At 44.8% G+C, this 17,466-nt stretch overlaps 1 protein-coding gene across 1 annotated transcript in view; it reads left to right on the top strand.

Annotated features, from left to right (window-relative positions):
- Window positions 1-17,466, top strand: part of LOC126354783 (uncharacterized) — a 234,009-nt gene that overhangs the window by 206,299 nt on the left and 10,244 nt on the right. Inside the window, exon 2 of the mRNA XM_050004690.1 lies at window positions 6,014-6,136. Within this exon, the coding sequence (XP_049860647.1) occupies window positions 6,014-6,136 (123 nt within the window). The remainder of the gene's footprint in view (window positions 1-6,013; window positions 6,137-17,466) is intronic.

A 17,466-nucleotide genomic window follows, 5' to 3' on the forward strand; every position in this document is an offset into this window, starting at 1 on the left:
TGAAGCCGTAGTCCGTGTCGGATCAAAGTCTCAATAGCAAGCTAGCCCACTCGGTACTCAAAGCGATGTTTCCAGGCCGCCTGCTCTTGATAAAATGGGCCGAAATCAAGATGGCACGCGCTGAGCTTCACAGCATCGGACAGAGGGCGCTGTGGTCGGCATACTTAGTCTTCTCTTGTAGTGCCAATTTACGAGAGCGTGTACCTACGTTGTGGCATCGTAACTATCGACGCCACAGAATTAAAGTCCTTGAACGACAGCTGAGCAAACAATGTGTTTGCCCCCTCTGGCGCTACTTCACACGGCCACTGAGATCTGGCATCACAGTTGCAGGACCCTGGCCAAAGGAAGAAAGCCGCTGTGTATCCTTGCTTATCTACAGAACGCAGATGGCATAATTCCAATCCCCACCCCCACCCCTCCTTTCCTCTGTCCTTTCCGTGGGCTCCCTCTTCCCCCCTTTCTCCCCACCAAACCTCTCCCTACCTCCTTTCTCCCGCCCCCCCCCCCCCCCCCCGAGTCCTTTTGTATTCCCCTCCTCTGCCTTCCCCACTCCCTGTCGCATCTGCCCAGCACCCCCCACCCCTCTTCTGGCTCCTCATCCTCCATCAGCTCCTTTCCCGCCTCCCCCCCTTTTTTATTTTCCCATCAACTGACCAGTTTTTCCCCACCTGCTCTCGGCTGTGGTATGTCACATTTGCCAACTTTTTAGTGCAGTGTTTCAGCGACTGTTCAGTGTTGTTCGTCTTTCTCGTGTTGCAAACAGAAACCATGCTGTCGCTAGGTGTGAATTTTATGTCTTTTGCGAACAGAAACCGGACTGTCGAAGTGTTCTTTAATTGTCTGTCTATTTTTCTATCTGTCTGCTTCGTATGTATTTTATCATCCCTCTGTTTTTTGTTTTCCACGATTGTTTTTCGCCATGTTACTCTTTAAGTCTCCGCTTTTATCGCCTGTTTTTATTATTTATTCTCTTCATCTTTTTAACAAAGTCTGTTAGGCTGTAGAGCGTCATACTCAACTGCTGGCAGCCCGCCCCCTTCGGGGGGAATTGAAATTGAATAAAGAAGAGAAAAAAAAACCGTAATTCCAATTTAGTCTGAGCTGCTCCACTGAAATGCTGATCATTTGCGTATACTATCATTGACGTCAATGTCATATTTGTTGCTTGCTATCTTCATTATGTTGCAACAGTAATGACCAGTATAATGTGTGTGTTTGTGTGTTTGCTTGAAGTGTCTACCAGATCTGTAAGAAGTCCGACAAGAGAACCCCACGCGTCAGAGTTCGTGTCAACGACAATTTGCAATGGCAGGACCTTTTGAAAGGAAGAATTGCTGAGTAGGTCGTTGCCCCGCGCGCTGAGTTTTTCTTACCGTAAACATCTGGCGGGGCACGAGGACTCTCCGGCAGACGTTCGTGATGTCGCCGGCTGCCGTGCAGACATTTCCAGCGCCACTCGTTATCCGCGGCGCCTGCAGACAAAGGCGGCTGGCAGAGGGCGCCTTCCGCGTCGGCCTGCGGAGTGCCGCCGCCGCCGCCGCCTCCGCCGCCGTCGCTGGCTGCGCTCGCCGCTGCTCGCCGCTCGCTGCTTGTTAGCAGCTCCACCTGTCGTTAGCCGTGCCAGCCTTCTCCACAGGGCGGCTGCCTGCAGCCTTTACCTTTGTCGCTGCATCGTGTGTCGTTCTCAGCACAGCCACGCGCCCCTGCCTCTTGCCGAGGTCGACAATACCACAGCTCGAGACAATGAGCCACAGTGTTTCTAAACTTCACTACTGCAGCACTACTAACAAGGGAACCTCCCCATCGCACCCCCGTCAGATTTAGTTACACGTTGGCACAGTGGATAGGCCTTGAAAAACTGAACTCAGATCAATAGAGACAACAAGTTCATCTATATCCATACTCCGCAAGCCACCTGACGTTGTGTACCCTGAGTACCTCTATCTGTTCTCCCTTCTATTGCAGTCTCGTATTGTTCGTGGAAAGGAGGATTGTCGCTATGCTTCTGTGTGGGCTCTAATCTCTCTGATTTTATCCTCACGGTCTCTTCGCGAGATATACGTAGGAGGGAGCAATATACTGCTTGACTATTCGGTGAAGGTATGTTCTCGAAACTTCAACAAAAGCCCGCACCGAGCTACTGAGCGTCTCTCCTGCAGAGTCTTCCACTGGAGTTTATCTATCATCTCCGTAACGATTTCGCGATTTCTAAATGATCCTATAACTAAGCGCGCTGCTCTCCATTGGATCTTCTCTCTCTCTTCTATCAACCCTATCTGGTACGGATCCCACACTGCTGAGCAGTATTCAAGCAGGGCTAGAGGAAGAAGCAGTTGGCGAACAAGCGTACTGTAACCTACTTCCTTTGTTTTCGGATTGCATTTCCTTACGGTTCTTCCAATGAATCTCACTCTGGCATCTGCTTTACCGGCGATCAACTTTATATGATCATTTCATTTTAAATCACTCCTAATGCGTACTCCCAGATAATTGATGGGATTAACTGCTTCCAGTTGCTGACCTGATATATTGTAGGTAAATGATAAGGGATTTATCTTTCTATGTATTCGCAGCACATTACACTTGTCTACATTGAGATTCGATTGCCATTCCCTGCACCATGCGTCAATTCGCTGCAGATCCTCCTCCATTTCAGTACAATTTTCCATTGTTGCAACCTCTCGATATACTACAGCATCATCTGCAAAAAGCCTCAGTGAATTTCCGATGTCATCCACCAGGTCATTTATGTATATTGTGAATAGAAACGGTCCTATAACACTCCCCTGCGGTACACCTGAAATCACTCTTACTTCGGAACACTTCATTGAGAATGACATGCTGCGTTCTGTTATCTAGGAACTCCTCAATCCAATCACACAATTGGTCTGATAGTCCATGTGCTCTTACTTTGTTCATTAAACGACTGTGGGGAACTGTATCGAACGCCTCGCGGAACTTTGGAAAAAAATAAGCAAAATTTACAAACTGAGTAGTCCATGCGCAAGACAGACAACATCAAGGATAGTGTGAGGCAGCTGCGGGAGGAGAGGTCCTTGGTTCAACTCTTCCCTCGAGTCAAACGTTAATTTTTTTATTTTCAGACAATTATTACCTATCCGTCCGATGCGAGGTAACTGCGCCGTAGTATGGGGACGCTACACCTAAACAAACATCGAAACACACGACGTCAGTCGACTGCGGCGCACGGAAGAGAGAGTATTCATGCTAACGAGGCTCCCTGGCTGGCAGTTGACTGTTCGCTACTTTGGACCGACAGACAATAATTGTCTGAAAATAAAAGATTAAACTTTTCAGTCGAGGGAAGACTTGAACCTAGGACCTCTCGTTCCGCAGTTGCTCACCCTAACCAAGGGACCACGTCGCTCCTGAGCTCACATTGTCCATGATGTTGCCTATCTTCCTCATTGACTACTCAGTTTGTACATTTTGCTTATTTTTTTCATAGTTCCACTCAACTTCTTCTAGTTTTCTCGATTGATATGTGTTCAGTTTTTCAAGCCCTATCCACTGTGCCAACTTATAATTAAATCTGAGGGGGATGCGATGTGGAGGTTCCCTTGTAAGTGGCCAGACTGTGTGATTGACGGGTTCTGCGGGAGAAAGTGCTGGACACTCAGTTCAGTCAGCCTGATCGCACGTCTGTTCTTTTATCAAATGTGTCACTTGCTGATAACAAGTGGTTCGAAGCGTACCGCTAGACAGCATTGTCTGCTAGATAAGTGACTTTGTCTTATTGTATTTATGTTCTTGTCCTTAAATTTAATCAGACATCGAAAATATAATTACTCAAAACACGCTCTTGTATTAGCACTTTTTTCCACCTTTAATTGTCTGCTTTCTATTGGGTTGGTGCAAAAGTTCGAGGTGCTTTTTTTATACGTTTGCCGGCCGGTGTGGCCGATCGGTTCTAGGCGCTACAGTCTCGAACCACGCGACCGCTACCGTTGCAGGGTCGAAACCTGCCTCGGGCATGGATGTGCCTGATGTCCTTAGTTTAGTTAGAATTAAGTAGTTCTAACTTCTAGGGGACTGAAGAAGTCCCATAGTGCTCAGAGCTATTTGAACCATTTATAAGTTTAATAAACATAACAGATAAATATAACAGTCATCCTTTATACCATGTGTACGCTATACTACTGCCATCTGTATATGTGCATATATATGTATATCTCATGACTTTTTATCACCTCAGTGTATTTTCATTTGTAGATAAAAACCTATGTACACTACAGGCCATTAAAATTGCAACACCACGTAGATGACGTGCTACAGACACGAAATTTAACCGACAGGAAGAAGATGCTGTGATATGCAAATGATTATCTTTTCAGAGCATTCACACAAGGCTGGCGCCGGTGGCGACACCTACAGCTTACAGACATTAGGAAAGATTCCAACCGATGTCTCATGCACAAACAGCAGTTGACCGGCGTTGCCTATTGAGACGTTGTGATGCCTCATGTAAGGAGGAGAATTGCGTACCATCACGTTTCCGACTTTGATAGAGGTCGGATTGTGGCCTTCGCGATTGCGGTATATCGTATTGGGACGTTGCTGCTCCGTTGGTCGAGATCCAATGACTGTTAGCAGAATATGGAATCGGTGCATTCAGGTGGGTAGTACGGAATGCCATGCAGGATCCCAAAAGCCTCGTATCGCTAGCAGTCGAGATGACAGGCATCTTATCCGCATGGCTGTAACGGATCGTGCAGCCACGTCTCGGTCCCTGAGTCAACAGATGGGGACGTTTCCAAGACAGCAACCATCTGCACGAACAGTTAGACGACGTTTGCAGCAGGATTGACTATCATCTAGGAGACCATGGATGCGGTTACCCTTGACGCTGCATCACAGACAGGAGCGCCTGCAATGGTGTACTCAACGACGAACCTGGGTGCACGAATGACCAAACGTCATTTTTTCGGATGAATCAAGGTTCTGTTTACAGCATCATGATGGTCGCATCCGTCTTTGACGACATCGCGGTGTATGCACATTGGAAACGTGTATTAGTCATCACCTTACTGGCGTATCACCGAGCGTGATGGTATGGGGTGCCATTGGTTACACGTCTCGGTCACCTCTTGTTTGCATTCACGGCACTTCCAACAGTGGGCGTTACCCTACATTTCAGCAGGATAATGCACGACCGCATGCTGCAGGTCCTGTACGGGCCTTTCTGGATACAGAACATGTTCCACTGCTGCCGTAGCCAGCACATTCTCCAGATCTCTCATCAATTGAAAACGTCTGGTCAATGGTGGCCGAGCAACTGGCTCGTCACAATACGCCAGTCACCACTCTTGATGAACTGTTGTATCGTGTTAAAGCTGCATGGGCAGCTGTAACTGTACTCACCATCCAAGCTCTGTTTGACTCAATGCTCAGTGGTATAAAGGCCGTTCTTACGGCAAGATGTGGTTGTTCTAGGTACTGATTTCTCAGGATCTATGCATCCAAATTGCGTGAAAATGAAATCACATGTCAGTTCTAGTATAATATATTTGTCGAATGAATACCCGTTTATCATCTGCATTTTTTTTTGGTGTAGCAATTTTAATGGCCAGTAGTGTAGTTTCGTCGTATTGTATGTTTCTTTCAGTCACCTTCTGTACTATACTATAGCAGTTCTTTTTATACACGACCGAAGTTTCAACAATCTATGTTACTTGTCAGTGACAAATCATGCGAAATTTACTGCTTACGTTTTGCACACCAGTGTGTTATGCGCAGCTCTGGACATACAGCTGGAGCCAGCTCCGTCTTCAGTCACAACTCTAGTCTAGCAGTTTGTCCCCCCGGCCCATTTCTTTAGACTCTGCTCAGAGACGCTTAAAATTTCCGTTATTAATACTACAACTAAGCAATTGATAGCAGTAGGGATCGGTTGACAGCATTGGTGTGCTGCGACCGGTGGGAGATTTACGGTGCGAAGCCCCTCACCCGCTACTCTGCAGCCAGTGACGTGTCGGCGCCTGTGTTGCAGGTGGTGGTTCCCAAGAGGACGGCCCTGCTGCTGGACCGCCTGATGGTCGACCTGAAGCACCTCATGGACAAGGACCGCGGCGAGGCCCAGAACCCCATCGACAGCGGCTCGTCCATTGGACGGGTAAGTGGTGCGGGAAGGTTACTCACGTGACAGCACCTCAATGCAAACTGATCAGTAAGAACCCGGTTTCTGTCCCAGCACCGTGAAAAACATCACGAGTAAGCAGTCTATATGACAAGGGCTCATCCGTTGGCCGCGTAAGGGTGAATGGGGGTTTACTGAGGTGCTGATGTTTGAGGAATACTTACATAAAACGACTAGAATACGAACTGTGAAGTAAAACGTTTCCTGGATGAAATATTCACTGTGCAGCGGAGTGTGCTCTGATATAAAACTTCCTGCCAGATTAAAACTGTGTTCCGCACCGAGACGAGTCCGGACCTTTGCAAGTACCAAGTTGGCAGAGCACTTTCCCGCGAAATGCAAAGGTCCCGGGTTAGAGTCTCGGTCCGGCACACAGTTTCAATCTGCCAGGAAGTTTCAAAACGTTTACTGTACGAAAGATTACGGGTTTCCTCAGGTTGCAGTTTACTGACACTGATTATTCAAACAACATACATGATCGACCTCAGATCACATATGGCATTATGAAATGTATCTGGGAAACCAATCACACGTATGAAGCACACCCACGCGTGGAATAGCCTAAGGTATCCTGCCAGTAAGTTTACTTCATAGGGAAAACACGTAAAGTGAAGTAGAGAATTATTTCTCTTTTGCTCTACAACACAGACTGTCCAAACAGTACACCACTCAAAGAATAGCTCAGTTTAGGTTGGTATGCTCCTCCAAAATGTAAGGAAGAAAAAGTAAAAATACGGCATTTCAGTCTTTGATTGCTATTTTTTTTTTATTTTCAATCACCGGTTTCAGGCTAGCTGCCCTATTGTTATTTCTTTAAAAATTGTCTTACTATTAAAAAGTATGTTCGCCATTAATATGTATGGTGAAAGAATAACATCTTAGTACATATGCCCAATTCTTACAGATGTAGGGCACTTCTTACTGTTACCAATCAGGTTTTTCCAAACTGTGATATAAGGTTTTAACAGATTAAAAATTACTTGAGTTATGATAGCGAACCAATAGTTCTGTACTGACAGGTTACTCTGGAACTGCAATATATGGTATGTTGGTATTTAATACATTCCAGAATTTCGTTTTGTAAACTAAGACAGTTCTATCAGTAACGATATCTCTCTCGTTAATTATATTTTTAACTTTATCTAACAGATCTGAAGATGAGCAGCTAGCCTGAAACCGGTCATAGAAAATCAAAAAAATAGCGATCAAAGACTGAAATGCCATATTTTTATTTAAAGACGATCGCGGCAATCCTAATAAGACAATCATGTCTAGTTTTGAGGAACAAAAAGATTTTCGGACAGCTTTACGTCGCTTTTCTAAGAGGTGTGATGGTGTGGCAGGATTCCAGCGGTTTCACGCGTGAACGCATTGCATAGATATAGTTGCGATTGGTTTTTCAGATAAACCTGCTGATGAAATGTATACTCCCACGCAGATCGTGAATGTGGTATGAGTAATCAATGTCAGTAATATGCAGCCTGAGGGAATCTGTAATGTTTCGCATAGTAAATACACTGTGGGTGCGTACCTGCCTATCGTTAATGACGATGGACAGAACAAAATGGTGGATAAGAACATCACTGTCATTCCTGAACTGTGGAATATACTCTTAACAGGTAATCTGGATGACATTATTTATCTCCATAACCTCTTTGTTCAACGTTTCGTGAACGATGATGAAATCAAATCGTCGGTGCAGAAATGTTTAAGTCACTGGCTACTACATTGTCCTATGATATCATTAATTACAGGTAGGTTTACTAAGTCAAGTATTTAAAGAGAGACATAAACAATGAAGAAAATTAAAAAAAATTGTTTTGGAATATATTATCTTGCTCTTTCAGAAGGAATGTTTGAAACCTTATTGTCACCGAGGTAATGGGAGCGAACGCAAGCCACCGAGCATATGTCGACACTTGGCCCATGTTCATTGTCAACCCGTCATATATTTGAACAAGTGTTTACACTGCAGGGGGTGGAAGAAACACGAGATGAAGAGCATAGCCTGTGAACGGAGCGTTATTGCTCATGGCGCTGACGATCGGTACACAGGGTGCAACGCATGTGTAGTCATGAAACAAGCCTTTGATATTCAGAGAGGATTATTTACACTGGTGTCCGAAATTAAAGGAACAAACTGCTATTTCCCCGCCCTATGTGTAATTCACGATATAATCAGACAAACTGTCAACGAATATCGTTACAATCGTGTTCTGCATAGAAGGGATAACCACGCCAGCAATGACGTCAGCGCACCTGTCAAGTGGAGTGGTGTTTGCAGGGTAGTCCCACATCCACAATCACCGTGTACAAAGTCGTAGAGGGTGCAGTATGGCACGGAGAAGATCCTAAAGACTCTCTGCTGCAGGGAGCCATAGGAAGAATGGAGGCAGGGCAGTCGCAAACTGATATGGGGCCGATGGCTTAAAGTGAATCGTTATGTTGTTTCTCGGATGAGGCGACAGTTTACAGAGGCCGAAACTGTGTCCTGGAGATGGACCGCTGTTTCGCTGTAAGGGCTCGACGATACTGCCTTTGTACTGCACTGCAACTGGTATCTGACCTCGGAGCATCCCCTGGGCGTGTTGTATTGAGGCAAACAAAATACAGAAGGCTTCAGTAGAGTGGCCTTTACTGTTGGAGCCCAGCAGTCTGTTTACCTTTGCCATGTCTTCACAGAAGGAAAAGTCTAGAGTGGAGACGTCAACATGCTGCCTGGATGGTCGAAATTTCTTTTCACAGACGAGTCCCGATTTGGTCTGGAGAGTGAATCTCAACAGATTCGCATCTAAAGGCCACGTGGTACACGATTTCTGGACCAAAAGATTGCAGAAAGAGACCGATAACTAGGAGGAACCTTAACTGTGTGGGCAGGGCTTATGTTAACTAGTCGAACACCTCTTCAAGAAACTGTACGGCTGAATCAGCAAGATTTAACTGTTGCAGGTATCGTGAGAAGATTTTGGAATCTCATGTGCAGCTGTTGTGACATGCTCGTATTGGCCTACGACGCACATAGATGCATGGAATAGCCGTATTGATGGATGATACTGCTCGATCTCATACACCATGGGTGGTTGATGTTTCTTTTAAAAAAAATGGAAGATATTGTACACAAGGCATACCCTCCTCGCTCTCCAGATTTTAATCCCGTGGAGCATGTCTGCGCTGCACTGGGGAGATGGGATGTATCACGTCAGTATCCACCGACCACTCTCCAAGACTTGTGAACAGCTTTGCAGGAAGAATTGGCGTTATTGCCTCAACATGAGATTGATGACATCATTCACAACATCTCTCGTCATTGTTAAGCCTGTGTTGCCACCAGAGGTGGCTACACCCGTTACTGAGAACATTACCCGGTAGTCAGTATGTGTGTGCAAATGCGTTAAGACGGAAGAAACCTGAGATCGTTTTTGTCTACCGTTTTGCATGTTGCAGTTGATGGCGTTCTGTATTCCTTACATTGTTTCTACTTTACTATCACCTGTATAACTAGTATGAGACTGGTTCTGATCTATCTTCGTACCACAGTTGCGCAAGGACGCTCTGGGAGTGTATTAGGAATCTGGTGTTGAACCTTCGGCCGGCATGGTAGGAAGATGCCAGCTCACCATCCAGAGTTCAGGAGAGCGCAGCAGTACGGAGAGTGATGTAATCAGATAATGATCTCAATGTCGGTTCCACTACACTCCCTGTAAAGGAAAGATTATCACTAATAAAAGTTAGTGTATGGGTTCAGGCATGCTACATGTTATCAAGAAAATGAAAAACTAAGATTTTCGTTATTAAGGGTTATTTTTACACAGCAGTCGTAATTACCTACGTACAAGATGGTAAAATATTCACACTGGGTGTTCACAACTGTCAACCGAAATTCCTAACTATTCTAAGGTTCTTTAAGAAGAACCTTCTTCAAGAAGAACTTTAAGATGGTTGATGACCGTGTCTGGGGGTAAATAAAATACAAACAAAGTAAACGCAGTTGGGGCCAGAGATATCAATTAAGCTAAAAATGCACAATGAAAATACTAAAATTTGAGTGGGGTCTGTATAGGGTTCGTATGACTGTAAACATAACTGCACATTTAAAACAGTTCAATAACTTAAGAGTAACAAGCACTCTGCAGTGGCTGTTCAGTCCTTTTCATTAGATCGGATATCTCGTGTTTCTGCTTCAATTAAGCCTGACAATCATGAATACGTCTAACTACAGGTCATGGTTGAATGCACGACAAAATTAGGAGAGACAGACACGACCGCAGTTCTGATTGTCAATTGAATACCACCTGCTGACATAGCATTAGCACGCGTGTTTACCTTTCGTCGGCGACGGCAGTGGTTGCTGAAGGTATGAGCTGTGAATCTGAGAATCCATTCTAAATCTCTCTTGACTGTTAAGCACCAGTCTGATACATTTCTTATGACTTCGGTGAAGCCGAGACCTCTAGTTACTCCCTAGCTAAGTTAATTGGCATGGTACACGCTATTTAACTGGAACAGCATGCACATCGTTGCCCTCAAATCGCTCGCAAGCGTCAACCGTCAGCGCTCAGCACAATTCTCTGTGCTGGGGGACTTTACAGTTTAACTCCTTAAGAGCTAAGACGAGCCTGTGAACAAGTGCTACGCGAGTCGCCTTGCTCAAACACTCTACAATTTGCTGCAAGAGAAGGGCGAGTTTTCCTGTCTGCATATGCCTATATCAAAGCTGGTAGCCACTTGTTTTCTTTCTGGCCAATCAGAGCATTCTTACTTGTTGTAATTCGCCCCACTAGAGTTTCTGTCGCCTATCACAGGCGTCGTGTTTTTTCATAGGGCAGGGTTTAACTTCTGCGATGTAATACTGGGGCAAACAGTTTTTCTCTCTTGTGTGTTTTAAGACAGTTGGCTGCAGTGACTCACCAATGTTTTGAGTTGGGTTTCTCCAGACGTTTACTTACCATCTCCAGCCATGACACTGTTTTGTGGCAAAATAAACGCAACCTCGCAAAATTTCCGTATGTTGCATTAACTTTTGACATCAGTGTAGTGCCGCTAATGCACTGTTTTAGCTGAAGTAAGCAAAATGGCGTAGGAAACAAAGAATTTGCAAGCAAGCGTAAAATGTGTGCTATGCTATAACTCTAGATTTCCTTAGATTTACTGCGAAACTTCGGACATGTGTCAGTTGACACTTTTTTGCACATTACAGCTCAGGAGGAAAAAATTATCGCCGACCAGTATCTCCGGAAGAAAGGGTAGAATTTACTCTTTATTACTCACTAGAAACATTTACGTTAGTCATTGTTTCATATTCCAGCAGCTCCTGTAGTTTCTGATGTATTATCAGTTAAACATTAGTGTGTACACTGATCAGCCAGAACATTATGACTACCTGATAGCTGGTACGTCCATCGTTAGCGTGAATAACAGCCAAGGGCGTATTAAAGAGAATTTTGTGTGTGGGGGCGGTTGCCTAGAAGAGAAAGGCGGACCAGGCGTCCTCTTCTTGAAAGTTAAAGGAAGAAACCTTGTAATGTTGTTGCATTAATTTGTGGTGTAAGCGGTGCTGCTATGCAAGACCATAAAAGTGGGATAAAAGCTGTGACCTGTCTGGGAAAGTTAACCTTGCATTACTGAGGAACTGTTTCACCAGGTATCCAGTCTAGCTTACCAAATTCCAAACCAGACTAACATTAATTATAATCTTTTATTCGTCATACGATTTATTTCAATTCTCACTATATATATATATATATATATATATATATATATATATATATATATATATATATATATATATATGAGAATTTAAATAAAAAGAAATAAATCGGTTTATATTTGGAAATTTATTTTAAGATTGATCATTGAAATTTTAGTATATTAAACTTGATTCACAACTAAACGGGTGCCTTATTTAGGATTGTGAAAATGTGAGTTTGTAATCTTACGGAACACATCAAATAGGGAGCCAAGATAGGGAGTGTACATACAACACTGCAATCATAAAATAACACACGAAGAACGTTGAAACATATGCAAGAGGAAATTAACCACAACCAACCGATTCAATATTCACCCAAAGAAGTAACGTTCGTAGCGCAATCCTTACCGTCATGTAATTACCACACACTGGTATACTAAATTCGTACTAACTCTCTGTGAAATCTTCCCGAAAAGAAGAGCTACTTTGATGCTTACACCACATGCTTGACGTGGTCAACATGGTTTACACAAAGAGTGTAACTCCACAATAATTTTGATAATTAAAATAAATTAGATCGAAAAGCAATTTACAAAAGAAAAACCTCGAACTGGTTACTATCGTCTTACTATTAACCAGATGGGTGAAACAATTGTATAAGCACGTGGTACTGGTCTCATAAAGATCACCCCACGTGGGTTGAACATAAACAAAAGTTGATATGTAGAAAAATATTGTCAAGACGAGACGTTATAATCTCACGCACATTCGCATTTAAGATTGGTGATCTTAGTTAGAATTACTGATCAATACGTGGTTCCACTTTACTCACAAAGTAGTGACAAAGCAACTACCGGAAGATATTCTGAACTGTACACTCGGATCACACTGCGTTGCAATTTAAGATAACATTATATATTTTAGAGATAAACTTGAAATAAAGATGATTAAATTTTCAGTTAGGCTGAACTTAAGAAATCCATTGTCCTACGGACTTAGCAGACACGCGCTTAGCCGGAGATCTTACCACTTCAGACGCTCGCCACGGACAGGCTGATCTGGGTTTCTACCAAGGGTGCTTCAGTATACAAAACGGAAGTGACCAGAGAGGCAGCTTCCTATACCAACATGACAAGGGACGGACAGGACAATACTAAGAATAGAAACCTCTCTGCTTTTAGAAAGCGTAGCTACCTGTTCCGACGTTGGTCCTACTGTTGTCTAGCAGACAGGCTAGTTGCATGCTGGATGGTGGCAGACAAGAAATATATTTGCTCATTCATTCTTTTACACAGAAGGGAAGGGGGATGACGGTATCTTATCACATACTGTATACAAAAGAAAGCGGATGTAGGTTCCGTATGAGACTGTGTGACATGAATTACATATATGAATTAGATATAAACTGTGCTTTAAAGTGTAGTAGTGTGACAGATCGTTCTTGTTTATGTGTAAAAGTAACACGTTCCACTGCTCAGTCTCCTCGCAGATAGTCAGAAACGCCACAGTAAATTTAGAAGAGGAATTTATGCCGTAAATGACAACAGATTTAAGAAATTAACGTGAAAGGAATCCAACAGAGACCTTTCAACCTTCAAAAACAACTATTTTCAGCTGTTTTGATACTTAAAATATCAGACAACTGCAAAAATGTTTTATATTAAACAAAAAGTTTTAAATTTCTTGAAATGTGCAGCATTCACAACCTTTTTCTGAGTAACTTCCTTTATATAATTTTTAACACGCAGCAATAAGCTCATAAGCCTTTTGTTAACACAGAGTTCATAGGCAAATTAAAAGCAATTAAACTGAAATTAGAATAAAATACTGCAGTTTGTTGACTGTTATATTTTTGCTACTTTAGTTTGTAAATATACATATTCTTATATTTCGAAAATTATAATTGTAAAACGTGCAGCTGTGGCAGATTGGAAAGCCTGTTAATATTTGGCGCCCACAATTTGAACAGGAGGGGGAGCACAAGTCACTGGTACAGGTTGTACATTTTCTCGGGCAGACAAAGTAAGGTGGCTTGGGGAACACTGAATTAAATGACTAGATCCACTACCAAAGACTCTGAATTCGTGTGCCCACCCCCCACCCCCCTCCTCTTTAATCTGCGCTTGATAACTGTGGCGATGCCTTGTGGCATGGAAGCAATTAGGCTCTGGTAGGTCGCTGGAGGGAGCAGAAGAAAGCCACCTAATTCCCGTAAATATCTGTGGATGTGGGCGACGAGCTCCGTCTCCACGTTCAAATGTTCAGTTCAAATGTTCAAAAGTGTGTGAAATCTTATGGGACTTAACTGCTAAGGTCATCAGTCCTTAAGCTTACACACTACTTAACCTAAATTATCCTAAGGACAACACACACACCCACGCCCGAGGGAAAATGTTCAGTCACAGCCCAGATGTTTCCGATCGCGTTCAGATCTGTCGAATTGGGGGCCGGCACATTAACTGGAAATCGCAGCTGTGTCCCACAAACCATTCTACACTCCACTACACTCCTGGTCGTGTGACATGGCGCATTAGCCTGCTGAAAAAATGCCTCTGCCATCAGGAAAAATAATCGCCTTGAAGAGGTGTAAATCGTCTGTAACCAGTGTATGATACTCCATGACCGTCATGGTGCCTTGCACGAACTCCACTAGACCACTGGATGCCCACGTGAAATGTTCCCCGGAGCATATCTGAGCTGCCGCGAGCTTAACGTCGCCCCACAGTACAGGTATCAAGGAGCTGTTCCACTGGAAGACAAGGGATTCTCACCCTCTCACTGGCATTATGATGTATCGGGATTCATCAGACCGTGTAACGCTCTGCCACTGCACCTGCGCCAATGTCCAGTGAGGATGGTCACTTGCCCATGTCAGTCGCAGTTGCTGACGTTGAGGTGTTAACATGCTTCGGTAGTCCGCTGCGTGAGGAGTGTTCTATACACTGCGTGTTCAGACACACTTGTCCTCCGACCATCACTGCAGTCTGATGATAGTTCCACCACATTGCCCCGCCTGTTCTGTTTTACGAGTCTACCCAGCGTACGACTTCTGACATCTGTAATAAGGGATGTCCGCCCAACCCCTAAACGTCTGAGCGTCGTTTCACCTTGGCTTCGCCACATCTTGAAGACACTCACCACAGAACTCTGAACAGCCGACAGTTCGTGCCGTCGCCGAAATGCTCGTGCCAACCTCCGGGCCGTCATAATCTACCCTCGGTCAAACTCACTGCGCGCCTTCCCCATTCTGCGAGGGTAATCCCAAAAGTGTCTCCTATTTTTGTATAAGTACAGAAGTCTGTTTGTGTGGCAGTTGGTCACAGTGTTATGAAGAGAGCTTCACGCGCTGTGTGTAAACATCCGCACGCCGGGCTGAGGCGCTGTCTTGGCTTGGCAGCCGTTGAGAATAGAGCTCCTGTTGGGTGTTACCGCCAAGTGCGAACTGGGCGCAGTTATTCGGTGTTTGAAGGGCACTGCGCCGATTGATATCCATCGCCAATTGACGGAAGTGTACGGTGAGCCGTGCATGGATGTCAAAAATATTCCTGAGTAGTGTAGAGAGTTTGCAACTGGTCGTACCGAAATTCACGACGAAAAAAGGAGCGAAAGACCGTCAATTTCTGAAGAGACAGTTTTGAAGGTTGAGCAAAACATGCGTGAAGATCGGCGGATCACCCTGGATGATCTCCGCACGTTGGTTCCCGAGGTTTCCCGAAGCACCGCTCACAGAATTTCAACGGAAACATTGAACTACGGGAAGGTGTGCGCAACATGGGTGCAACGCATGCTGACTGAGGACCACATGCGGCAACGAGATGATGCTTCCCGCGCATTTCTTCACCACCTTGCAGCCGAAGAGGGCTACTTTCTGGACTCAATTGTCACGGGTGACGAAATCTGGGGATACCACTTTACACCTGAGACCAAGCAACAATCACGCCAGTGACGGCATCCTTCTTCGACAAAGCCGCGGAAATTCAAACAAACACAGCCTGCCGGTAAAGTAATGACAACCGTTCTTTAGGATCGGAAAGGGGTATTGTTGGTCGACTTGATGTCCACTGGGATCACAATTAACGGTGACAGGTACTGTGAGACTCTGAAAAAACTCAAACGGACAATTCAGAGCCGGAGAAGAGGAATGTTGAGCAAGGGCGTACACATTCTCCATGACAACGCTCGCCCACATATCGCTCGGCAAACCGTTGCTCTCCTGCAACAGTTTCAGTGGAACGTAATCACCCACCCACTCTATAGTCCTGACTTGGCGCCCAGTGACTATCACATATTCCCTAAGTTACAAGAACATTTGGCCGGAAAGCGATTCACCTCCGACGAACAGGTGAAAGAAGAGGTTCATAACTTTCTTAACAGCATGACGGCGAGCTGGTATGACATGGGCGTACAAAAACTGACACAGCCTCTACAAAAACGCGTCGACAGAACCAGTGATTATGTGGAAAAAATAGCTAAATATTCAAGCTGTAAAATGATCGAAATCATTATAGAAATAAATAGGTCTATGTACACTACTGGCCATTAAAATTGCTACACCACGAAGATTACGTGCTACAGACGCGAAATTTAACCTACGGGAAGAAGATGCTGTGATATGCAAATGACTAGCTTTACAAAAAAATGGTTCAAATGGCTCTGAGCACTATGGGACTTAATATCTTAGGTCATCAGTCCCCTGGAACTTAGAACTACTTATACGCAACTAACCTAAGGACATCACACACATCCATGTCCGAGGCAGGATTCGAACCTACGACCATAGAAGTCCCGCGGTTCCGGACTGCAGCGCCTAGAACCGCACGACCACCGCGGCCGGCTTAGCTTTACAGAGCATTCACACAAGATTAGCGCCGGTGGAGACAACTACAACGTGCTGACATGAGGAAAGTTTCGAACCGATATCTCATACACAAACAGCAGTTGACCGGCGTTGCCTGGTGAAACGTTGTTGTGATGCTTCGTGTAAGGAGGAGAAATGCGTACCATCACGTTTCCGACTTTGATAAAGGTCGGATTGTAGCCTATCGCAACGGCGGTATAACGTATCGCGACATTGCTGGTCGCGTTTGTCGAGATCCTATGACTGTTAGCGGAATATGGAATCGGTGGGTTCAGGAGGGTAATACGGAACGGCTTGTTGAATCCCAACGGCCTCGTATCATTAGCAGTCGAGATGACAGGCATCTCATCCGCACGGCTGTCACGGATCGAGCAGCCACATCTCGATCTCTGAGTCAACAGACGGGGACGGTTGCAAATCAAGAACCATCTACACGAACAGTTCGACGTCGTTTGCAGCAGCATATACTATCAGCTCGGAGACCATGGCTGCGGTTATCCTTGACGCTGCATCACAGACAGGAGCGCCTGCGATGGTGTACTCAACGACGAACATGGATGCACCAATGGCAAAACGTCATTTTTTTCGGATGATTCCAGGTTCTGTTTACAGCATTATGATGGTCTCATCCGTGTTGGGCGACATCGCGGTGAAGGCACATTGGAAGCGTGTATTCCTCATCGCCATACCGGCGTATCACCCAGGGTGATGGTATGGGGCGCCATTGGTTACACGTCTCCGTCACCTCTTACTTGCATT

This window comes from Schistocerca gregaria, chromosome 3, assembly GCF_023897955.1.
Source record: "Schistocerca gregaria isolate iqSchGreg1 chromosome 3, iqSchGreg1.2, whole genome shotgun sequence".
NCBI lineage: Eukaryota > Metazoa > Arthropoda > Insecta > Orthoptera > Acrididae > Schistocerca > Schistocerca gregaria.